General features: G+C 46.6%; 1 protein-coding gene across 8 annotated transcripts in view; it reads left to right on the top strand.

Annotated features, from left to right (window-relative positions):
* The window catches only part of LOC140904236 (uncharacterized), a 51,427-nt gene that overhangs the window by 21,688 nt on the left and 4,414 nt on the right, over nucleotides 1–25,325 (top strand). The window contains exons 2-5 of one of the 8 annotated variants that reach the window (XR_013635107.1): nucleotides 8,942–9,055; nucleotides 9,465–12,599; nucleotides 13,317–13,430; nucleotides 20,723–23,625. Coding sequence is in view for 3 of the 8 variants with exons in the window: in XM_073326694.2 (XP_073182795.1) it covers nucleotides 9,473–10,966 (1,494 nt within the window). In the remaining 5 variants the exon portion in view is untranslated. The other 7 variants (XR_013635106.1, XR_013635108.1, XR_013635109.1 and 4 more) reach the window with 7 other exon arrangements.

Raw genomic sequence — 25,325 nt, 5'->3', positions numbered from 1 at the left:
CAGGTCGCCAGGGCTTGTGCATGGATTGCCATACAGATTGTCTTTCCTGCAAGAAGATAAGGACCAGAACTGGTTTGGGGATGCCAGGGTGAAGAGAATTAAAGTACCTTGAAGAGGTGGTTCTCAGTGGTGCTTTTCTTTAGGATCCCCAGCTCTTTCAGCTTCTGTCCCATATGTTTTGCAGGTGTGGAGGGGCTGGGCCAGTCCAGACTAAAGCAGCAATTTAACCCCCTCTATGCCAGCGTGGGGTTTATGTAGCCCTTCACAGGCACCCAGGCCCAGGGAATGGCCCCCTATCAGCCCCATGCCTGATGTGGTGGGGCGACCCATTGGCAGCATTGCCTTTGAGGGTACTGCTCCCTTCTGCTCCTACTCCCTCCTCTCCCCTTTACTACCATCACAATGCCTGTCACCTTCACTTCCTGAGGAGTGACCCACAGAAGGTGTGTTTTGTTATCCCTTTCCCTACCCCCCCAGGATCCATTGTGCACTCTCTGTCACTCACCTCTGTCTCAGGAGATGAGGGAGGTTATGGGGTGTGGGTGATGCTATGCTGGAGATCCATCATCACTGAAGGAGTGGCAGCCTTGACCCTCCTAGAAGGTTGTCGGGATGCCGAAGTGCACTCGAGGAGACCATTTGGCCCACACTGTGCCACTGTGAAGCCTGCTCTGCATTCCTGCACATTTCTGCAGGTGGCGTTGTGCCTGTAAGTCTCTGTAACGCTGTCTTCAGTGACTCGAGAGCATGAGCTCCAGCCTCAGGCAGACTGGTAAGAAGCAGGGCCCAAACCCCAAATTGGTTGTGAGATCTACATGTAGATTTCACCAACCAAATATGAAGTGTAAACGCTTCGGGCACTGTAACAGCATTAACATGGAATCACAGATGGTCCCCTTGAGTCATCCCATAGATCTCACCACGCAGGTGAGCTCACCTTTGTGACAGATGGTCCCTTCCACCAGGGGTTCTCACCCTTTTTGTTTCTGAGGGTCCCCCAACATGCTATAAAAACTCCACAGCCCCCGTGGGCCACAATAACTGGCTTTCTGCATATAAAAGCCAGAGCTGGTGTTAGGGGGCCGCAAGCAGGGCAAGTGCCTGGGGCCCCATACATTGCTTAGGCTTTGGCTTCAGCTCTGGGTGATAGGGCTCAGTGCCCCAGACTTCAGCCCCATGCACTGGGACTTCAACTTTCTGCCCTGGGCCCCGGCGAGTCTAATGCTGGCCTTCCTTGGCAACCCTGCTGAAACCTGCTTGTGGCCCCACAGAGGTCCCCAGTCCCCTGGTTGAGAACCAGTGCCTTACACCTTGAATCACAGCAACATTCAGGTTACTGCCAGTCCCAAAGGACGAGGCACTTAAAGTCAATTGAATCTTAGATCTCAAGATTAGTAGCCAATCCTGTAATAACCTGTATTATTTATTTAAAAGGAAACAAGAGTTGTTTACAAAGTTAAAGCAGGTAATAAAAAAGATGCAGATGAGTTAAATTTCAAAAGGTAATAGAAGCTTCTATAATAGGCAAGATCTATGTATTCTTTAGGACTAATCCAGGCTAAGCAGCTGGGGATCTCTTGCTTATGTCTCGAAACTTTGCCCCCCAGAGTCCAAGCAGCATACAGATAATCCGTTCCTTCAGTCTGGGGTTTTTTAATCCCCTTCCTGCCATGTGCTCTGAGCTGCAAACTCAGCTAATGGAAAGTCAAGAGCACAACAACAGTCTTTTGCCTTCTTTAACATCCCGGAATAGTCTGTCTGGTGTTGATGGACCTTTCCTGCCAGGCAGGGTGTAATGCATTTTGTTGCCAATCAGCACTTCACATAGGTAAAGTCTCTCTCCTGTCTGGTGATTTACAGAGCCACAGAGGCTCACAATGCAGCGAGTCAGATATTAACCCAGGCAGCAACTCACAAACATTCAATAAAGTCTAAAAACATTCTTATAATTCTCAAACCAGTTTTAACAATACTAACACAGGTGAGCCAGACTGATTCCAGCTCTGTGTTTGTCCATGTTCAATTAAGACATGGGGGCTTTTGCAAGAGCTAACACCCCATCTGCCAGTGTCACAGGCAGGATGGGCAGGGATGGTGCCTCTGTTTGCCAGAAGCTGGGAATGGGCGACAGGGAATGGATCACTTGATGATTATCTGTTCTGTTCATTCCCTCTGAAGCACCTGGCATTGGCCACTGAGCTAGATGGACCATTGGTCTGATGCAGTGGGCCGTTCTTATGTTCACAGTCTGTATCAGTTTCAGAGTAGCAGCCGTGTTAGTCTGTATTCGCAAAAAGAAAAGGAGTATTAGTGGCACCTTAGAGACTAACCAATTTATTTGAGCATAAGTTTTCGTGAGCTACAGCTCACTTCATCGGATGCATTCCTGTCTGTATCGGGAGTATCTACTCATTTGGACTTACTGGGGAGCCACAGAAAGAGATACGATGTGCTGAGGCAAGAAGGCCCAGTCTCAGAGCCCCCTTGACAAAAGCTAAAACTAGGCCCAGCCCATGAAAGGGGGCACTCCCAGGAGAGACTGTATAAAGGCTGGAGCATCAAACAACTTTATAAACCTAAGACAGCTGCCTTGGGGAAAATGACAAGGAGAATCCCACAAAGTGACAACTTTGATTCTGCTCTTCTCTGGCCTTTGGTTCATAGAATCACAGAACTGGAAGGGACCTCGAGATGTTATCTAGTCCAGTGCCCTGCACTCAAGGCAGGACTAAGTATTATCTAGACCATCCCTGACAGGTGTTTGTCCCGCCTGCTCTTAAAAATACCCAATGATGGAGATTCCACAACCTCCCTAGGAAATTTATTCCAGTGCCTAACCACTGACAGGAAGTTTTTCCTAAAGTCCAACCTAAACTGTCGTTGCTGTAATTTAAGCCCATTCCTTCTTGTCCTGTTCTCAGAGGTTAAGAAGAACAATTTTTCTCCCTCCTCTTTGTAACAACCTTTTATGTACTTGAAAACTGTGATCATGTCCCCTCTCGGTTTTCTCTTCTCCAGACTAAAGAAACCCAGTTTTCTCAGTCTTCCCTCATAGGTCATGTTTTCTAGACCTTTAACTATTTTTGTTGCTCTTCTCTGGACTTTTGCCAATTTGTCCACATCTTTTCTGAAATATGGCACCCAGAACTGGACACAATACTCCAGCTGAGGCTTAATCAGCACAGAGTAGAGTGGAAGAATTACTTCTCATGTCTTGCTTACAATACTCCTGCTAGTACATCCCAGAATGATGTTTGCTTTTTTTGCAACAGCGTTACACTGTTGACTTATATTTAGCTTGTGATGCACTATGACCTCCACAGTACTCCTTCCTAGGCAGTCATTTCCCGTTTTGTATGTGTGCAACTGATTGTTCCTTCCTAAGTGGAGTACTTTGCATTTGTCCATATTGAATTTCATCCTGTTGACTTCAGACCATTTCTCCAGTTTGTCCAGATCATTTTAAATTTTAATCCTATCCTCCAAAACCCTTGCAACCCCTCCCAGCTTGGTATCATCCACAAACTTGATAAGTGTAACAGAGAGACTCTGTTACTGGGAGGATTTCACCCTGTCTCAGAGGGTTACACCCCGTGGGAGAGGGCTAGGTCTGTATTGGAATAAGGTCACTGTGCTTCACAGTGTGACTGAACCTCCTCCCAATCCCTCTCTGCGCAAATGCTCCCTGAGAAGGAAGGCAGGGACTAGAGAGGGTTCTTACACCAAACCCATTGACTGGCTGATGATGAAGGGCGCCTCTGGGCGGGAGAGAGGCTACATTGAGGGTCACAGCAAACCTCTGAGGCAAACCCTAACCGCCTGGAAGCGCAGGACCCCCCGAGGCAAAGCCAGTGCTCTGCCTCGACAGGCACAGTGAAAGGAAATTAAACTGTTTTCTACAGCAGCATGGCTCAAGGGCATTGGCCAGTCTGGACTATATTGTCTTCTTTGCTTCTCTGTCCTAATCTAAGGAATTTCCAATGCTGTGTTTCAGTTGACAAATAAACCCTGCTATGTTTTAAAAGTCTGCCCAGTGTCACAGCAAAAACTTGCTGAGGTGCATTGAAGCATGAATGAGGAACAGTCTCTGAACAGGAGTGTAGTTCAGCTTGAGCTGCTGGCAGAGCTCACAGGTTGAAATAGGAGTGTTGAAGCCAGAGGCTTGTTAGGATATAGATATTCAGGCCTGTCTGTAAAGGCCTGTACTCTAAGAATGTAGGTGTATTCTTATCACTTGGCTAGTTATAGAGGTATAAAAGAAAGAATCAAAATCATGGTCTGCCGGTGTAAGGGCCTTCTCTTACTGTGACAGTCTGAGGCCCTGTTCTTAGGCTAAGGCCTTTGGCTAAGCAGCAGAGGCAGCCATAAGCTGGGAAGCCAACGGTCACATCCCCACATTCCAAACTAGTCACATTGAAATAAGGTGCTATTGGGCTGTTAGGAATACAGTCCTGTCCTGATAATGCCTATCGCCTCCAGAGAAAGGGAAGTGCCTAGAAGATTTAAAAGGAAACTTGGTTTGATAGCATCCTGTCTGGCAAGAACTCACTTATCAATAGCTGGGATGTGAAATCCTCATTTCTGTGTTTGTTCTATCACTGTAGTCCCCATTTCCCTATTGTTTGTCTGTATCATCTCTGTCTAGTTCTGTGATTGATTCTGTCTGCTGTATAATTAATTTTGCTGGGTGTAAACTAATTAAGGTGGTGGGATATAATTGGTTACATAGTCATGTTACAATATCTTAGGATTGCTTAGTTAAATTTCAGGAAAATGATTGGTTAAGGTATAGCTAAGCAGAATTCAAGTTTTACTGTATAGTCTGCAGTCAATCAGGAAGTGTGTGTGTGGGGGGGGGGGAAATTGGAATCATAGAATCATAGACTATCAGGGTTGGAAGGGACCTCAGGAGGTGTCTAGTCCAACCCCCTGCTCAAAGCAGGACCAATCCCTAACTAAATCATCCCAGCCAGGGTTTTGTCAAGCTGGGCCTTAAAAACCGCTAAGGACGGAGATTTCACCACCTCCCGAGGTAACCCATTCCAGTGCTTCACCACCCTCCTAGTGAAATAGATTTTCCTAATATCCAACCTAAACCTCCCCCACTTCAACTTGAGACCATTACTCCTTGTTCTGTCATCTGCTACCACTGAGAACAGTCTAGATCCATCCTCTTTGGGACCCCCTTTCAGGTAGTTCAAAACAGCTATCAAATCCCCCCTCATTCTACTAAACTGGGAGGAGTGGTAGATACGCTGGAGGGGAGGGATAGGATACAGAAGGACCTAGACAAATTGGAGGATTGGGCCAAAAGAAATCTGATGAGGTTCAATAAGGATAAGTGCAGGGTCCTGCACTTAGGACGGAAGAATCCAATGCACAGCTACAGACTAGGGACCGAATGGCTAGGCAGCAGTTCTGCGGAAAAGGACCTAGGGGTGACAGTGGATGAGAAGCTGGATATGAGTCAGCAGTGTGCCCTTGTTGCCAAGAAGGCCAATGGCATTTTGGGATGTATAAGTAGGGGCATAGCGAGCAGATCGAGGGACGTGATCGTCCCCCTCTATTCGACATTGGTGAGGCCTCATCTGGAGTACTGTGTCCAGTTTTGGGCCCCACACTACAAGAAGGATGTGGATAAATTGGAGAGAGTCCAGTGAAGGGCAACAAAAATGATTAGGGGTCTAGAACACATGACTTATGAGGAGAGGCTGAGGGAGCTGGGATTGTTTAGTCTGCAGAAGAGAAGAATGAGGGGGGATTTGATAGCTGCTTTCAACTACCTGAAAGGGGGTTCCAAAGAGGATGGCTCTAGACTGTTCTCAATGGTAGCAGATGACAGGACAAGGAGTAATGGTCTCAAGTTGCAGTGGGGGAGGTTTAGATTGGATATTAGGAAAAAAATTTTCACTATGAGGGTGGTGAAACACTGGAATGTGTTACCTAGGGAGGTGGTAGAATCTCCTTCCTTAGAGGTTTTTGAGGTCAGGCTTGACAAAGCCCTGGCTGGGATGATTTAACTGGGAATTGGTCCTGCTTCGAGCAGGGGGTTGGACTAGATGACCTTCTGGGGTCCCTTCCAACCCTGATATTCTATGATTCTATGATTCTTCTCTTCCGCAGACTAAACAATCCTAGTTCTCTCAGCCTCTCCTCATAAGTCATGTGTTCCAGTCCCCTAATCATTTTTGTTGCCCTCCGCTGGACTCTTTCCAATTTTTCCACATCCTTCTTGTAGTGTGGGGCCCAAAACTGGACACAGTACTCCAGATGACGCCTCACCAATGTCGAATAGAGGGGAATGGTCACGTCCCTCGATCTCCTGGCAATGCCCCTGCTTATACAGCCCAAAATGCCATTGGCCTTCTTGGCAACAAGGGCACACTGTTGACTCATATCCAGCTTCTCGTCCACTGTAACCCTTAGGTCCTTTTCTGCAGAACTGCTGCCTAGCCATTCAGTCCCTAGTCTGTAGCGGTGCATGGGATTCTTCCGTCCTAAGTGCAGGACTCTGCACTTGTCCTTGTTGAACCTCTTCAGATTTCTTTTGGCCCAATCCCCTCCAGATCATTAATGAAGATATTGAACAAAACCGGCCCGAGGACCGACCGTTGGGGCACTCCGCTTGACACCGGCTGCCAACTAGACATGGAGCCATTGATCACTACCCATTGAGCCTGACAATCTAGCCAACTTTCTATCCACCTTATAGATGTTTGGCTAAGGGCAGGAATGGGAACAGGGACACAGCTATAAGGCTTTGTGGTGTCAGAGCTGGGAAGGGCGACACTAAGGAAGGAAACTGGAATCATGCTTGCTGGAAGTTCACCCCAATAAACATCGAATTGTTTGCACCTTTGGACTTCGGGTATTATTGCTCTCTGTTCATGCAGGAAGGATCAGGGAAGTAAGTGAGTGAAGGAATAAGCCCCTTAAAAAGGCTCAGGCCTGGTCTATGCTGGGGGAAGCTAAATCGGTCTGAGTTACACACCTTCAGCTATGAAAATAGCATAGCTGAAGTCAATGTACTTAGAGCTACTTACCACAGTGTCTTCGCTGCGGTAAGTCAACTGCTGCCACTCCCCCATCGACTCTGCCTACACTTCTCATGCCGGTGGAGTACCGGAGTCAACTGGAGAGCATTTGGTGTTTGATTTATTGTGTCTTCACGACATGCGATAAATCGACCCCCGCTGGATTGGTCGCTCCAGAGGTAAGTGTAGACATGCCCTCAGTCTCAGGTGTTCAAGCTACATGGTCTATCCTTATGGAAGAGTGGGACCCCTTGGGGGTCTAGTGCACTCAAGGGGCACCTCCCAAGGACTGTTTAAAGGCCAGGATATTGCACAGATCCTATGGATCCATGACAGTGGGCCAGAGGTTAAGCTTTATGGGGAAAAGATATAAAAGAAGAAAAGCATCTAAATGCGTATTTACCATTACCCCCTCAACAGTTCTCTTGGGAATCCCTGATCGGTTCCAAAGTGTATTAAAACCTTTCTTAAAGGGTTACCTCTTGGTTATCAGGTCATGTCAGTTTGTAGCCCAAAAAGACACCCCTCAGTCAGCTCAAACACAGCTGTTTCTCCCCAAAAAGTCAGTCTGTCTCTTCAGTCTCCTGAAAGAGGTTAAATCCGTCACTGCCCCTTTCTGCATAGGGCAAAGCTTCAAAAGCTGGAGATCTGCATAACTAACCTTGAGATGGGGTATTCATCACGCCTTAGTGACACCAGCTTGAACAGAAACCCATCCCTGAGCCCATCCCAGTATCATCTGACCCATCTCAGCATCATAGTCTGTGAAGTATTCATGCTTTCAAGGACCAGCTCAAATATAGAGATAGCAGTCTTAGCTAGGGCCAGTGTTTGCTGACAATGAAAACAGAGTAATTGACAAACATGAGCAATATATAATCCTTTACAGCATGAAAGTGCATTTGGGGGAGGCAGCAGGAGCCAGCTGTATGGAGGAAGGGGGGCCCAGACACTGGGCATAGAGAGCCTAGAGCAAGCTGTGTGCTGGGGAGGTGGGGCATGAACCAGATATGTGCAGGGGAGATGAGCAGGGGAGAAGTGCTGTGGACACAACCAAGAGGAGGTGCGAGTGCCGTCCGCTCCACAGTATGATTAGGGAGCCAGGCATCCCACTGCGAAGTGCCCCGCCTGCCCAGGGGAAACTTCACTGTGGTTTTGCTGAGCCTAGACTTGTATGAGGATGGAAGAAATTGGCAGCAAGTCTCAACAGCAGCCAGCCCGCAGCCTCTGCCCTCTGCCCCGGGGGGTGGGAGTCAGGTGTCTCCAGGCAGAAATCTGGGGGGTTGTGACCTTGCATGCCCCCACCCTCTGTTCAGCAATTCTGGAGAGGAAGGGTGATTCCAGAAATGAAGAGTAATGTCAGGGAAAAAAATGCAGTAATAGCAGTAATTTCCAGAAAACACTGGCCCTAGTCATAAATGAAGTACAATAGTCTCAAGATGTATGCTTGTGTTCATCAGATCTGTCACTCTGCCTTCACATAGTTCACTCTGCTGGTAGGTTCTACCCCTTCCCCCATTCTGTGTCTGCCTTTTCTATTTAGATGGTAAATTCTTCCTGGAATGGGCCATCTACTATTCTGGGTTTGTACTGTGCCAAGCACAACCGACTGTTAAGTTGGTCCTTAGGCACTAAGGTAATGAATATGATTTATAATAATAATAAATTTGTGAGTCTCTAAGGTGCCACAAGTCCTCGTTTTCTTTTTGCGGATACATACTAACACGGCTGCTGCTCTGAAACCAATAATTCTCCTGACACTTTGAGCCAAGGAAGATGGCCTTAAAATGAGGCCAAGGAAGATGGCCTTACTTAAAAATGAGCTCGGGTTAAAACCATGAAATATTCCTTGTGACAAGTATCCCACAAGTTCCACTAACCTCCCTTGTTTTCTTTGCTTTGAGCAGGTTTTCCAGTTTCCAAACCTGATCAGATCTCGCAGCTGGAAGAAGGGAAAGACCCATGGGTCCCAGGCCTCCACTGCTCTGAGAAAGAAGTGCTCCTGAGAGCTGCGTGCACAGGTGAGGAATTGGTTAAATCAACTCAAAAACTGTCTGTGAATACAGGAAACATTTGGGATGCACTACAAAGACCTTGTGAGCTCTCCAAGTTTAGGATTGTTCCCTGCAGATGTGGAATCATTAGGCAGATGTCACTCATGGCTTCCCACCTACCCTGACTGACAACTGGCAGCAGGTCCCTCCCCAGTCTCGCTTTCCCATGAGAGTTCTGGTGAGATGCGGACCCAGAACTGATCCCTTCCTCTCTCTCCTATGTGGAAGGGTTTGGGGAAAATCCTCTCCTCATAGGTTTGATCTCTCCCGCACATATTTTGGTTTGTTCATCCCTTTTCCCATTCTTCTCTCTGAGATTTCCTTCTGTCCAGTGTAGGGAGTAATCTGTGTCTGGATTCTCTCTGTCTCCCATCAGGCATTGGGATGGTGAGTGAGAACGAGGAGACACCCCAGCAGGAAGATGCTGAGGAAGTAGAATCCCATGGAATGTTATCAGGAAGATCCAAAGGGAATGATTCCTGGAATTGTGCACACCAAGAAAAAGCAAAAGCCTGTGAGAGTCAGCAAAGGCCAGAGGAAAACTTCAGTAGCCACTCAGATCTTGTTACACGCAAGAGAATCAACTTGGAAGAGACATGCTACACATGCCATGAGTGCGGGAAAAGCTTTGATGGGAGTTCTGCCCTTATGAAACATCAGAGAATCCACACAGGAGAGAGCCCCTACACATGCGCTGAGTGTGGGAAAAGCTTTAGTTGGCCCTCACACCTTATCACACATCAGAGAATCCACACCGGAGAGAAACCCTACACGTGCTCTGAGTGCGGGAAAAGCTTCTCTCAGAGCTCGAACCTTTTCACACATCAGAGAATGCACACAGGAGATACACCCTTCATGTGCTCTCAGTGTGGGAAAAGCTTTAGTTGTCACTCGCACCTTAGCATACATCGTAGAATCCACACAGGAGAGAAACCCTACATGTGCTCTGCGTGCGGGAAAAGCTTCAAGCAGAGCTCAAGGCTTATCGCACATCAGAGAATCCACACTGGAGAGATGCCCTACACATGCTCTGAGTGTGGGAAAAGCTTCAATCAGAGCTCAAGGCTTATCGCACATCAGAGAATCCACAGTGGAGAGAGACCCTATACATGCTCTGAGTGCGGGAAAAGCTTCAATCGGCGCTCAAGGCTTATCACACATCAGAGAATCCACAGTGGAGAGAGACCCTACACATGCTCTGAGTGTGGGAAAAGCTTCAATCAGAGCTCAAACCTTGTCTCACATCAGAGAATCCACAGTGGAGAGAGGCCTTACACATGCTCTGAGTGTGGGAAAAGCTTCAATCAGAGCTCAAACCTTATCATACATCAGAGAATCCACACAGGAGATACACCCTACGTGTGCTCTGAGTGTGGGAAAAGTTTTAGTTGTTATGCACACCTTAGCATACATCGTAGAATCCACACAGGAGAGAAACCCTACACGTGTTCTGAGTGCGGGAAAAGCTTCAGGCAGAGCTCTACCCTTAGCACACATCAGAGAATCCACACTGGAGAGATGCCCTTCACATGCTCTGAGTGCGGGAAAAGCTTCAATCGAAGCTCTGCCCTGATCACACATCAGAGAATCCACACGGGTGAGAAACCTTATGGATGCTCTGAGTGTGGGAAACGCTTTAATCGGAGCTCACACCTTATCACACATAGGACAATTCACACAGGTGAGAAACCTTATGGGTGCTCTGAGTGTGGGAAATGCTTCAATTGGAGCTCACACCTTATCAGACATAGGCAAGTCCACTCAGGAGAGAGGCTCTACACATGCTCTGAGTGTGGGAAAAGCTTCAATCAGAGCTCAAGGCTTATTAAACATCAGAAACACCACATGGGAGAGAACTGTAATAAATGCCTTGACTAAGGCCGGCCAAATTTTTTTTTTTAATTCACATTTGTTAATTCCCATATAGTGATCTTTCTGCCATCTTCACCGTGGTCTCTCAGCTCCCCCAGATGAGTTGCCTGCTTCTGCCTTTTGCAGCTCACCCTTCTTTGGGGTCAGTCCTGTGATCTTTTCTATCAACTCCTTTCCATTTGAGACATAAGAGTGTGTGTCCCTCCAGCCAGCAATGTTCATCAGCTCCAGATGGGGGAGAGAGGTTTGATCCCAACAAGCTACACTGAGGCAAAAAACTAACTGTGCCCTACATCCACTAGGACTGTACATGGCGTTTTGGCAGCTCAAGTGAGTGATCTTGGTGTAAAAAGACAATTATAGTTGTAGTGCAGATGCAGCCCTTGTGCAGTGGTTGGCACTAGCTTTCCCCTTGACCTGACCTAAACTCCATCACTTTTCCTTGTCTAAACAAACCCTGAGCATCACGGTTCTACTGTTCCCCCATTTCAAAGCAAACATCAAGTTTCCCCTTCAGGAACAAATTCTTTCATTCCCAGTTGCTCTGATGTTGCTTCAGGTTGTGTTGGAGAGCAGATATTTTTACCACCATTTTCCTCACTTAAAATATATTGAACTATAACAAAGAGCAGGAACAGGGCAGGGATAGGGAAAACTGTCATTTCACCCTCTGTAACAACAGAAGAAGATAGGATAAGGCAGAGGGATTCCCTTATTCACCATCCCAATCCCCCTGTTGTTCAGTTGGTTCGGTCAATATTTTTTCTAAAGGGCTGGGTAGAGGATTCCCTTGTAAATAAGCAAAATACCCATGCATTTGGCTCCCAAAGCAGTTGTGACCCAGGCCCTGGAGGAGGTCGCTGCTGAAGATATCTCCTTTCTAATCAGATGCATGATGCCTATTTGGGAAATGCAATCCCTAGCTAGGTAGAGATGGGGAAAATGGAAGTGACATTTCTGTTCAGCTCTCCCCTGGGAAATGCTGCAAATGTGTAGAAAATGAAATCCATGTAGAATGTGATAGAGCTGCAGAAAGAGACCTGTTTTTAATAGATACCTGACATTTGGTGTCTTACAGGGATTCTAAGCCACACCTGAATTTAGTCCCCAATTTAAACCTGTGCCACCAGATTAAAGAAATAAAAGGGCATATTTGGGGGAGTTATACCTCACTATCAGTACTGATATGTTGTGTGGTTGGTGAAGAATTCTACAACAGAGAAGTGTAAAATTATTCCAAGTAAGGTCAATGATTTGACAAGAACTCAGGTAGAAATTGCAGGTACGCATGGTTGATTTTCACCCCAGAAATGGAAGCTATGGTGACCTGTGGCCCAGGTAAACTAGTTTTAGAACGCTGCTCCCTAGTTAAGTACTATTGATCATGGTCCTAAAGGATGCCATGATTAAATTGGTAACAATGTCCTTTACCATTTGGATCCAAAGGTTCATGAAGCACATAGAGAAACAGCTGATTCCTTCAGAGCCATTCCATGCCTATGGGTCCCAGTCTGGCTGCCTTGTTGGACAAGAAGCACTTCCATGCTGCGCAAATGATGGTAGCCAATGAGGGAATGTATCAGATTCCAAGTTCAGACTGCAGGATACATGATGCTGAGTCCTGACTGTTAGGATATAGGTATGCAGGCCTCCCCGTAAAGGCTTATACTTTAAGACTTTAGGTATATGTTTATAATTTAGCTAGTTATAGAGGTATAAAAGAATCAAAATCACTGTCTGCCTGTGTAAGGGCCTTCTCTCACTGTAACAGACTGAGGCCCTGTTCTTAAGCTAAGGCGTTTGGCTGAGCACTAGAGGCAGCCATAAGCTGGGAAGCATATGGTCACATCCTCACATTCCAAACTAGTCACATTGAAATAAGGTGGTATTGGGCAGTTAGGAATACAGTCCTGTCCCTGATAATGCCGATCACCACCAGATAAAGATGGTTAACGAAAACTTAGTTTTATAGCATCCTGTCTGGCAAGAAATCACTTCTCAATGGTTGTGGTTGTGAAACCCTCATTTCTCTATTGTTTTATCTTTATGGCCCCCAGTTTTCTATTGTTAATCTGTCTGGTTCTCTAATTGTTTCTGTCTGCTGTCTAATTAATTTTGGTAGGTATAAATTAATTAAGGTAGTCGGATTATAAATGGTTTGAGAATTATGTTACATGTTAGGATTGGTTAGGTAAATTTCAGTAAAATGATTGGTTAAGGTATAGCTGAGAATATTACTTTATAAATTAGGGGCAAACAGGAAGTAAGTTGGGATTCGAAAATAAGGAAAAAGGAACTTGTATTTAAGCTTGCTGGAAGTTCACCCCAATAAACTTTGAATTGTTTGCACCTTCAGACTTTGGGTATTGTTGCTCTCTGTTTATGCGAGAAGGACCAGAGAAGTGAGAGGGTGAAGGAATAAGCCCTCTAACATCTTGGTGCCATGACTCGGATGCATCGCATCGGAGAGGTGAGTGGCAGCCTGTAAGTCCCCATCCCCAATAATCCATTCAGCTGCTTGGAGGGGGTATGTCGAACTCTCGTGTTGGTAGTTGCTGGTTCTGGCAAGCTGGGGTAATGGATTTTTTGAACAAATGGATAAGGAACAATCAGGGCCATACCAGGTGCAGGGGTACAGCTGGGATGAGTTTGAAAAGGAGATAGGGGATGTCAAGGTTCCTCCCCCTCTCTGAACTCTAGGGTACAGATGTGGGGACCTGCATGAAAAACCTCCTAAGCTTATCTTTACCAGCTTAGGTCAAAACTTCCCCAAGGTACAAAATATTCCACCCGTTGTCCTTGGACTGGCCGCTACCACCACCAAACTAATACTGGTTACTGGGGAAGAGCTGTTTGGACGCGTCCTTCCCCCCCAAATACTTCCCAAAACCTTGCACCCCACTTCCTGGACAAGGTTTGGTAAAAAGCCTCACCAATTTGCCTAGGTGACTACAGACCCAGACCCTTGGATCTTAAGAACAATGAACAATCCTCCCAACACTTGCACCCCCCCTTTCCTGGGAAATGTTGGATAAAAAGCCTCACCAATTTGCATAGGTGACCACAGACCCAAACCCTTGGATCTGAGAACAATGAAAAAGCATTCAGTTTTTTACAAGAAGACTTTTAATAAAAAATAGAAGTAAATAGAAATAAAGAAATCCCCCCTGTAAAATCAGGATGGTAGATATCTTACAGGGTAATTAGATTCAAAAACATAGAGAACCCCTCTAGGCAAAACCTTAAGTTACAAAAAAGATACACGGACAGAAATAGTTATTCTATTCAGCACAATTCTTTTCTCAGCCATTTAAAGAAATCATAATCTAACACATACCTAGCTAGATTACTTACTAAAAGTTCTAAGACTCCATTCCTGGTCTATCCCCGGCAAAGACCCAGCATACAGACAGACACAGACCCTTTGTTTCTCTCCCTCCTCCCAGCTTTTGAAAGTATCTTGTCTCCTCCTTGGTCATTTTGGTCAGGTGCCAGCGAGGTTACCTTTAGCTTCTTAACCCTTTACAGGTGAGAGGAGCTTTCCCCTGGCCAGGAGGGATTTCAAAGGGGTTTACCCTTCCCTTTATATTTATAACAGGGGAGGTTTTGGGAGACCCCAAGGGAAAGGAGTGTAGGAAATAGGGAATGGTATTACAAGGTTTGTGTGCTGGGATGGCATACTGGGTAAAAGGGGAAGCCGATCTCCTCCAACACATTAAGGATTTGGAGGTTATTGTGGATTAGCAATGGATTTTAACAGAAAAATCCATGTTAGTGGTAGAGAGAGCTGATTTGAAGGCACGAGATGCTGCACGGACAGAGGAGTCTTGTGAGGCAATCCGGCGAGAGAGGGATGAACTGCTGGGAAGAGTAGGAGACTTACAGGAGGAATTGTATCAATGTAAACATGGGGGCAATGGACTTGGGGACCCCAAACCATCCACCCCACAAATGGAACTGAAGGAGACACCTCTGCCATCCTACCCTGAAAAAACACTGCATCCACCACTGCCAGTGGACATTGTAAGCCAGCAATCCACAGTTACAGTCCCTACGAGAGAGGCTACACAGGAGGAACTGCAGGAGATAGGAATAGAGGCCCTGGTTGCAGGGTGGGGGACCATGCCCCACAAGTAGAACAGGCAGAAATCCGGCCCTGGTCCCTGGAGGACCGGGAGGCAGTACTGGGCTGTTTGGGAAAGGTACCCTGGGATGATTGAGATCAGTTTGTGCTGTGGCTAGTGGAGGTGGGCAGGGAGAAGAAGGGTCTAACTCGTGAGGACCAGGACTGGCAGGAGTGGCACACCCATTTCTAATCCTCAGACAGGTGACAAAACAGTTGTTTGGGGTGTACTCTCGTACTGCGGGGATGAATAAGGTGAAGCAAATCTCTGGGGAAACAGGGCAGGATACACTGAATCACATACAGGCATGGGCACAGTGCTGCGTGGATCCCCTGGACAGTCCATGGGTGATGCCCCAGGCAGGGACGCTGGGACCTGGTGGGGGTGTGAGATTGCTGGATAAATGTTTGGAGCTGAGCGATCCACAGTTCGTGGAGCATTTAAGCTTGCAGCACCCTGAACTTGCTCCCAATCAGCTACCCCAATTTCTGGAACAGGCAGATGTATCGGGGGCAGAACCAGTCCATAGTGTTACTGCAGGGGATCAGCACAAGGTGGAAAGGGGTGGGTCAGCCCAGAGGAGAGGATGTACAGGGAGAGGTGGTGGCTTTGGGGGGCGTGGTAATCGGGGACGAGCAGGCAGCTATAGAGCCACAGATCCAGAGACTGCAGGCTAAGCTGACTACCCAGGATCTTACCAGATCAGGGGGAAAGTGGCCCTGGAGGCCAGGGGAGGGACTGCCGGAAATGCCAGGCACACAATTTTGCTTGAAGACAGGAATGTCTTCGGTGCCAGGACCCCGGCCCCCCTGTGAAACAGTGGGAGAGACAGAGGTGGGAGCTGCGATTTAGGGGTGCCCTGGGAGGCCTCCTGTCCATGTTCTCAGTTTAGGATGGGATGCATCTGGTCGCCCCATGCTGCAGGGGGTGATCGAAGGGAGTCTCATGAGGGATTTTTTGATAGACACTGGAGCAGCCATCAGCTTAATCACATGGGGGCAGGGGAGGCCCTCAGAAGGGACTGTGACAATTGTAGGGGCAACGGGAGGGGAGACACAGTTAACCCTGAGGCAGGGACAGATAAAGGAATCTGGAGGGAAGGGGAGATTATGTGGGGTTGTAATGATGTGCTTAATCTGTTGGGGGCAGGAGATTTACACAAGCTGGGACTTGTACTGGATTTAGCCAATTGGGTGTGTTTACTGGGGCAGATGCAGGACGGTCAGGGCTATACCATTCCCATGGGGATAGCCACTATGACCATTAAAGCCTCACATGCCTTCCCACCATCCCCGGCAGGGCGGGAACACATCCCTGTGTGGGCAAAGGATAACCTGGATTGCGGGAGGGGCCGCATGGAGGTACTGCTGGAGGGAGGGGACCCTCCCCCACAGAAACAGTACCCTATTCCTCGGGAGACGTTGGCAGAGGTGGGGGCAACGATTGAGGAATTGGAACAGAGGGGACTGATCAGAGCAGTTGCATCCCCTTGTAATGCTGCTGTGTGGCCCATGAGAAAGCCAAACGGTACCTGGTGCCTCACTGTGGCTTACAGGGCACTAAATGCTCTGGCCAATTCACCAGCCTCAGTGTGGCAGCATACCCTGAAATGTAGCCCGTATGGGACCCCAATTTTGAATTTTCAGTTTTGGACATAGCGAATGGGTTTTGGTCTCTGCCACTAGCTACCTCGTGTCAGTATAAAACTGCATTCACATGGGAGGGCAGACAATTCTGCTGGACAGTCCTACCCCAGGGATATTGGGACTCCCCTGCAATTTTTCACAGATACATGAGACAGGCTCTGGAGGGGGTGGATTCAGCAAGGTGCATACAATATGTAGACGACCTGTTGCTAATGTCAGGGACAGAGGAAGAAGACAGGAAACTAACCAAGCAAGTCCTGCAAGCTTTGGCAAGAGCAGGGTTGAAGGTCAATGGGGAAAAGGCTCAGATGGGACAGACAAGAGTAACCTACTTAGGAGTGGAAGTGTCCCAGATGGGAAGGGAAATTGATAAGGGATGAGTGCAGTTGATCCAGTCCCTGCCACTGCCTACTGATGTTAAAAGCTTGCAAAGTTTTCTGGGTCTAACTGGATTTTGCAAGGATTTTGTGGCCAGTTATGCAGAAATAGCCCAGCATCTATTTGACCTAACCCGAGCCTCAACTTGGGAGTGGTCAGAAGAGTGCACTGAGGCAGTGAGAGTGCTAAAGGAAAACCTGGCCAGTGCTCCAGTGCTGGCCTCCCCAGATGGGGAGAAATTCTTTTATCTGTACCCTTTGGTATCGGACACTACCGTTGGTTGTGCGTTAACACAGGAGTATGGAGCAAAGGACCGACCTGTGGCCTTTGCCTCTCGACTTTTGAGTGTTGTGGAACTGAAATATAGATGGTGTGAAAAGGTGTTCTTGTGCACCTACTGGGGGGGTAGGGAAATTCAAATACCTTACAGGAATGCAGAAAGTAATAGTCTGATCTCATCATGACCCCTGTGGCTATTAAACATGCATACTATCTTACAGGGACCAGTGAGTGGGCAGTGTATTGCCAAATGGTTGCTGGCTCTACAAACAGAAAACATTAAAGCAGAAGTGTTAAAGGAACCCATTTTCTGGGTAGCCAGATTACATCTGGCTGGCACCCCACACCACTGTGAAGCAAATCCAGATAAAACCCAACTTCTGGCGTTTCGGGCAGCTAACCCCAATCAGGTAAAGGAGGGGACACTGGTATGGTTTTTGGATGGAAGTTGTAGGTATCAGGGGGGACGGAAAACTGCAGTCTTAGCTGTTGTGGGAATCAGAGGCAATGAGACAGCCAGCACCATTGGTTTCTCACTAGAAGCAAGGTCAGCTCAGGAGGCAGCCTTGCTAACAGCTTTAAATGAAGCCGTCATAAATATAAAGGGAAGGGTAAACACCTTTAAATCCCTCCTGGCCAGAGGAAAAACCCTTTCACCTGTAAAGGGTTAAGAAGCTAAGATAACCTCGCTGGCACCTGATTAAAATGACCAATGAGGAGACAAGATACTTTCAAAGCTGGAGGGGGTGGGGGGGAAACAAAGGGTTCTCTCTGTCTGTGTGATGCTTTAGCCGGGACCAGGGCAGGAATGCAGGTCAGAACTCCTGTAAAGAGTCAGTAAGTAATCTAGTGAGATATGCGTTAGATTCTGTTTTATTTAAATGGCTGATAAAATAAGCTGTGCTGAATGGAATGTATATTCCTGTTTTTGTGTCTTTTTGTAACTTAAGGTTTTGCCTAGAGGGATTCTCTATGTTTTGAATCTAATTACCCTGTAAGGTATTTACCATCCTGATTTTACAGAGGTGATTCTTTCACTTTTTCTTTAATTAAAATTCTCTTTTAAGAACCTGATTGCTTTTTCATTGCCCTAAGATCCAAGGGTTTGGGTCTGTGGTCACCTATGCAAATTGGTGAGGATTTTTACCAAACCTTCCTCAGGAAGTGGGGTGCAAGGGTTGGGAGGATTTTGGGGGGAAAGACGTTTCCAAACTCTGTTTTTTCAGGAACCCAGATAAAGTTTGGTGGTGGCAGTGGAAATCCAAGGGCAAAGGGTAAAATAATGTGTACCTTGGGGAAGTTTTAACCTAAGCTGGTAAAAGTAAACTTTGGAGGTTTTCATGCAGGTCCCCACATCTGTACCCTAGAGTTCAGTGGGGAAGGAACCTTGACACAAGGGTTTGGATATGTGGTCACCTATGCAAAGTGGTGAGGACTTTTATCAAGCCTTCCCCAGGAAAGGGGGTGTAGTGCTCGGGGGGATATTTTTTTGGGGGGGAGACGTTTCCCAGTGGGCTCTTTCCCTGTTCTTTGTGTAACACTTTGGTGGTGGCAGCGTTTAACCTAAGCTGGTAAGAATAAGCTTCGGGGGTCTTTCATGCAGGTCCCCACATCTGTACCCTAGAGTTCAGAGTGGGGAAGGAACCTTGACAGAAGCGGATCCCAAATTTGAGGCAGAATGTTGGGTGGTGGTAGATTCATATTAAGTATTTTGTGGGGTCACATTAATGCTGAGATGGTGGGCAGATAATCATTTCAGGGCAACAGACGGCTCCACAATCAAGCATGCTACCTGGTGGAAGCGAGTGGAGGCGCTCAGTCACTGTTTTACGCGGATCAGTGTGGTAAAGGTAAAGGCACCCAAGAAAACAGGACCCCTAAGCAAAGGCAATAATCTGGCCGATGTAGAGGCCAAGCGGGCTGCAACAGAGGCACCCCCGTGGCCCTGGGGGCCAGAAGAGAGAGTGCCTGTAGCAGTGATAACAGGAAGTCGGGTGGGTACAGATCGGGGAGGGCGAATTCAAGAGTTGCAAGAATCTGACCCAGGGCTGGAAGGCAGCATGAAAGTTGGGGACTGGCATGTGCCAGAGGTGGAACTAATGGAAGGGATTTGGTCTGATGGACCAGTCATGCTGTGCCCTCAAGGAAGCTGGATGGCTTTCTTAAGCTGGGTGCATGGGAGCTTGGCAGGGGGACACCCTGGGTGTGAGGAGGCACTGGGAACTTTAAAAAGGTTGTGCTGGAGGCCAGGAAAGGCAGCTGATTAAAAATCACATCTGGAACGTTGTTTGGACTGTGCCAGGCACAACCCACCACCTCACAAGGTGCTAAGGGGAGAATTAATGAGACAAGCCCCAAGGGGACCATGGGAAAGAATACAAAGTGACTACACAGGACCCCTACCACCAGATCAAAGGAAAAATCAATTCATGTTGGTGGTAGTGGATGCTTTCAGCAGCCGGGTGGAGGCTTTCCCCACAAAGTATCAAACTGCCTGGGTAACTGCTGAAATACTGATAAAAGAGGTATTCATAGAATCATAGAATTCCAGGGTTGGAAGGGACCTCAGGAGGTCATCTAGTCCAACCCCCTGCTCAAAGCAGGACCAATCCCTGAGGTATTCACTTGCTGGGGGGTCCCAAAGGTGATTGACTCAGACCAAGGAGCTGCTTTCCAGTCCGATCTGTTAGGGGAGCTATCAGCCCTCACTGGAATCACACACTTGTTCCATATTGCTTAACACGCACAGGCTGCGGGGCAGGGGGAACGCATGAACCGCACCATTAAAAGTGAGCTAAGAAAGGGAGTGGAAATGGGAGGAAAAAACTGGTCACAGTTACTGCCCTTTGTCTTAATGAGAATAAGGGCCTGAGAATCAAAGGGCACAGGATTTTCTCCATATGAGGCTCTCATGGGAAGGCTCATGGAACGGTGGGAAAATCTACTTACCCCAGCACCTGGGGAAGTCACTACACACGCTTAACACAAGAATGGATTTTAACTCTAATTGACCATGTAAAACAGGTACAGCAGGCAGTGGCCTGGCGAGACAAACAAGGAGCAGCAAGAGTCAAAACATGGTATGACCTTCCCAAGGAGCATGATCTACTCACGGTGAGAGATCTAGTGATGTACAAGATTCCAGGTGAACACCATCCATTCCCAGCTCCTAAATGGAAGGGCCCCTATCTTGTCCTTGACCAATTTGGCCCCAGTCTGCTACTATTGGGTACAGAGAATGGAGGGTGAGAGTGGGCTCACTGCACGCAAATAAAAAGGTACAAACAGGGGATTGGGAAAGGGGTCGTGTAAATTTTGTTATGTGTATATTACAGGTTAATTCAAAAAGGAGAAAAGGATGAAAATCCCCTGGCTCTGGATGGAACAATTCCTAGTGCTAATCACAATTGTCACATTTACAAATTCTATTCAGATCCCACAATCAATTTGACAATGTGAAGTGTCAAAAGGAGGAAACACATGGATGGCTACACATGCAACCTGTGGTAATAAAGCTAATGAAGACTATGAGAATCTCCCCATAGAAAGATGTACCACTAATACTCCAACAGGAATTTGGCAGTGTCAGTATATGGTTTATGGATTAGATGGGGGAATCCCAACCCGGAGGAGAATATCAAATTTATCAGGAAATATTGCATGGTACTCCCTGGGTGCTGCCATGATTAAGGATAGTGGAAAACACAGTTACCCAGCTATGGTGGTTTGTTACAGAGGGTCCACAGAATATAACCCTCTGGTCTCCTGGAGCAAATGAACCCTCTTGGGAAAATAGGGCCCCACATTTAGGGTGTGATGTTACCATATGTAACCCCAATGGTACTTCCATGGAAGATAATCCAGAGGGTGTGATTGTTACATATTACATTGGGCGTAAAATCCCCTTTGTGATGCTGGGGGTATGATGAGTTAACTATTTTACAGAATGTAACCCTACAGTTGATATGGATGCCAAGTTGGAAGAATGCAAATTTAAAGTGGCCACAGCCTGGAGCCGAGAATATTTCCTGACGAGCAAATGTGTGGGAGCCATTGTGGGAGTGGGTGCAGCCAGCACTGTTTAACTTGTCCTTTCACTCTATTCCAGGGGTGGGATGCCCCAAGGCATGGTGGGTGGATCAAATTCATCCTAATTGTAGTATGTACATCAAAGGATTGAAACAACAATTCAATTGGTGGGTGAGGGGACACACCTGGAATCGTCGTTGGAAAAAGGGATTGTGGGCAGCTGGGAACATTATGCTGGGCACATGGAATCTATGTGACGAATGGGTAACCAAGCAATTAGTAAGCCAACATGTGAGATTTCAACAACAAATTAATGAATTAATGGCACAGCAGCTGCCACAGGGTGGAGGATAGCAGAGAGGTAGATTTCAGAGTAGCAGCCGTATTAGTCTGTATCCGCAAAAAGAACAGAAGGACTTGTGGCACCTTAGAGGTAGACTTGCAGTTAACTCATTGGGTAGGGGACCTGGTGATATGGGTGGAGGTTGGCTTCAGAAGAGTAACATGGGGAGAAGTGTGTGTAGGTATTCAGAATGCTCAGTTAATAATGTTAATGGATATTATGAGAGATGCTTGGTCAGAACAATGGCCTTCAGTACTAAATTGGGAGGCTAGCCCATAATTGAAAATAACATCCCCAACCTGTGGGAACAGTTCTTGTGTAATTGTTACTATGATACCCTGGGAAGGAAATGCAAATAAGGTGGTCCCCTTGTACCCTATGGGAGTAACTAGGGAAGGGGGAGCGCGTTGGGAGCCACAAGGAAATAGGTGTGGGGGGGTGGAATGGGGTAAATTGGACTGTCATCACATTAAGCAGTTGTATATCCAGAGGAGGAATATGGATGTGCCCCTCTCCTATGACTATGGAGGAGCAGGATCAATGGCCTATTGCAAAGGGGGGCATTTAGGGGTAATGTATATGGGGTACAGTGTATTCTGTTGGGAATGGATGCAATCCTGCAATATAACACTAGGAGACAAAATCCTTCCACTCTGTGACCAAATTATGAACTTCTATACACTGCCACCTGGACTATAGTGCACCAGTGGATCAGTGGACTTAATCGTTGTAAACAATCGAACTAGCACCTACTACCCCATGTCGTACCAAGTAGTTGAACTGGTTTGGACAATACCAAATTTCACTGTGGATATTCAATGGACACACAATATGGACAAAAGTACACAAAGATTACAAGAGCAACTTCCTGCAAGCACCAACAGTTGGACACACTTACAATACACACTACAGGCTGGTGCTGACAAAATTTTAACCCTCTCAAGGGAGGAGAAGCAGTGTTTTTGGTGGTGGCCAGGATGTTGGACCATACTGCAGTGGTCAGGACTTTCTGTGTTCCTGTGGATTATCATAGCAGCTGGTGTATTGTTAACAGTATTTGTGTTATGTTGCATATGGAAACAACCAAGGGGGGCATAATCCCCTAGAGAACAGCCACTAATGATAACCTATAAGTAGTGTAGTAAGCCCTCCCCCTCAGAGTACTAGACAACCCGGACCCAACCTTCTCAGGCCTACTATACTGGAAAGTCTGGAACACTAATTGGAATAGGTGTAGTATGCCCGTACGAGAGAAGGTGCAGAGTACGGAACTACACAAGGGGCAGTGGGACAGATGGAATATCGACACCTTGATGCCTGGCCCTATCAGGAAGTGTGTCACCATATGTCCTATGCTTTTCCAGGGGTACCTGGGCAGGAGGATCCCAAAAGGAAAAAAAAGGGGGTGGAGTGTTAGGATATAGATATTCAGGCCTGTCTATAAAGGCCTGTACTTTAATAATTTAGGCATATGTTTGTTGTACCAATAAATTAAAAAGCAGCAATAAATTAAAAACCAGCAGGATCTTATTAAAGAGGAAAAGGCAAAATACCGCATTTATTGTGAATACAGAAAGAATCATAGTAAGCAGTTAGTTATAGCTATAACATTCCATTCAATCTCATATTTATTCACACATTCATTCCTACAAACACACACACACAGGTTCTGCAAGGTTGTTATCATCGTTACCAGCCTTAGAGTTGCTCATGCCAAGCCATTGGCCAGGTGGCCTGGACATGAGGAGGGAGCAGGGCCTTGTCAGATGCTCATCTGATGTTCCTGGAAGTTGGTTTGCAGAATCAGACACCCCAAAGTTCTCACTTTCTAGAGTCCATTTTTATAGGAGCTTCTTCTTATGCCAGTCTATGGGAATTGCTTCATCATGCTGTTGCTGAATCAATCAGCAGATAGCATATTCCTGACAGCTCCGTGCTGCTAGATGTTATCGTGCTCTTTGGTTCTCCCATTCTTGAGGCTGTTGGGTGGATTCCAGTCTGCCCTCCGGGGGCCCTCTGGTTATTTCCACTTGATGCCTTTTTCAGCCGATGGACACTGGATTCTTAGGCTGGCACCTCCCTGATCATTCAGTTATTATCCACACCAAGCATCCATCCACATACATCCTCTATCTCTATTTTAATCACAATTGTTAATACAACAAAAGGACGGGGAGTCTCTGGGTGCTGTTTCTGTTGTTACAGAGTATTGCTTTGAGTCTCTCTCTGTGTGAATTGCTTTGAGAACAGACTCTGTCTTAGAACGTACTAACACAATTAGCAGCTTGCAAGTTTCACACATAGAGGGAGAGAAACAGTACCAAAAACCAACAGACCTCTTAATTAGTAATACCCTGGAATTTAAACTATGGGGAATCAAACTCATTTGTGATTTTAATACAGAACTTCTTTAATATGATCCAACATGTTTATCACTTGGCTAGTTATAGAGGTATAAAAGAAAGAATCAAAATCACTGTCTGCCAGTGTAAGGGCCTTCTCTTACTGTGACAGTCTGAGGCCCTGTTCTTAGGCTAAGGCCTTTGGCTAAGCAGCAGAGGCAGCCGTAAGCTGAGAAGCGACCGGTCACATCCTCCCATTCCAAACTAGTCACATTGAAATCAGGTGCTATTGGGCTGTTAGGAATACAGTCCTGTCCTGATAACGCCTATCGCCTCCTGAGAAAGATGGTTAAAGAAAACTTAGTTTGATAGCATTCTGTCTGGCAAGAAATCACTTCTCAATGGTTGTGGTTGTGAAACCCTCGTTTCTCTATTGTTTTATCTTTATGGCCCCCACTTTTCTATTGTTAATCTGTCTGGTTCTCTAATTGTTTCTGTCTGCTGTCTAATTAATTTTGGTAGGGGTAAGTGAATTAGGGTAGTGGGATATAATTGGTTAGAGAATTATGTTGCAATAGGTTAGGATTGGTTATAGATAGATTTCAGTAAAATGATTGGTTAAAGTATAGCTGAGAATATTACTATATAAATTAGGGGCAAACAGGAAGTAAGTTGGGATTCGAAAATACGGAAAAAGGAACTTGTATTTAAGCTTGCTGGAAGTTCACCCCAACAAACATCGAATTATTTTCACCTTCGGACTTCGGGTATTGTTGCTCTCTATTCATGCGAGAAGGACCAGGGAAGTGAGAGAGTGAAAGAATAAGTCCTCTAAGACATCTTAAAAGCCCTCTGTTAGTGCAGCTGTGGCTTTCTGTGCACAGAGACCCAGACACCTCAAGGTCTGCTGGTCTTCAGGGAAATGGGGAACGTCTGTACTTTGGAATGTGCAGCTGTTGTCTTCGACACTTAAGTGGAGCAGTTGCAAACAGCATCTTCAGGTAGGTACCACGGCTTAGCTGCCTAAAGCACCTGCCTACTAAACAAGTGATCCTGGGTTCAACTCCCAGTGGTGTTTTGCTGTATGCATTTGTTCTCCTTTCCTATGTCTTTTTGGGGAACATGAGACCTCCATCAGTAATCCAAGCAATTGCTCATCAAAGAAAAGTCTAATTTGCAGAGGAACATTGGAAATCAAATCACAAGCCTAGAGCTGAGGAAAAG

The sequence above is a fragment of the Lepidochelys kempii genome, chromosome 28, assembly GCF_965140285.1.
Source record: "Lepidochelys kempii isolate rLepKem1 chromosome 28, rLepKem1.hap1, whole genome shotgun sequence".
NCBI lineage: Eukaryota > Metazoa > Chordata > Testudines > Cheloniidae > Lepidochelys > Lepidochelys kempii.
The sequence above is the reverse complement of the archived record's forward strand: the minus strand, read 5'-3'. Positions and strand labels throughout refer to the sequence as shown.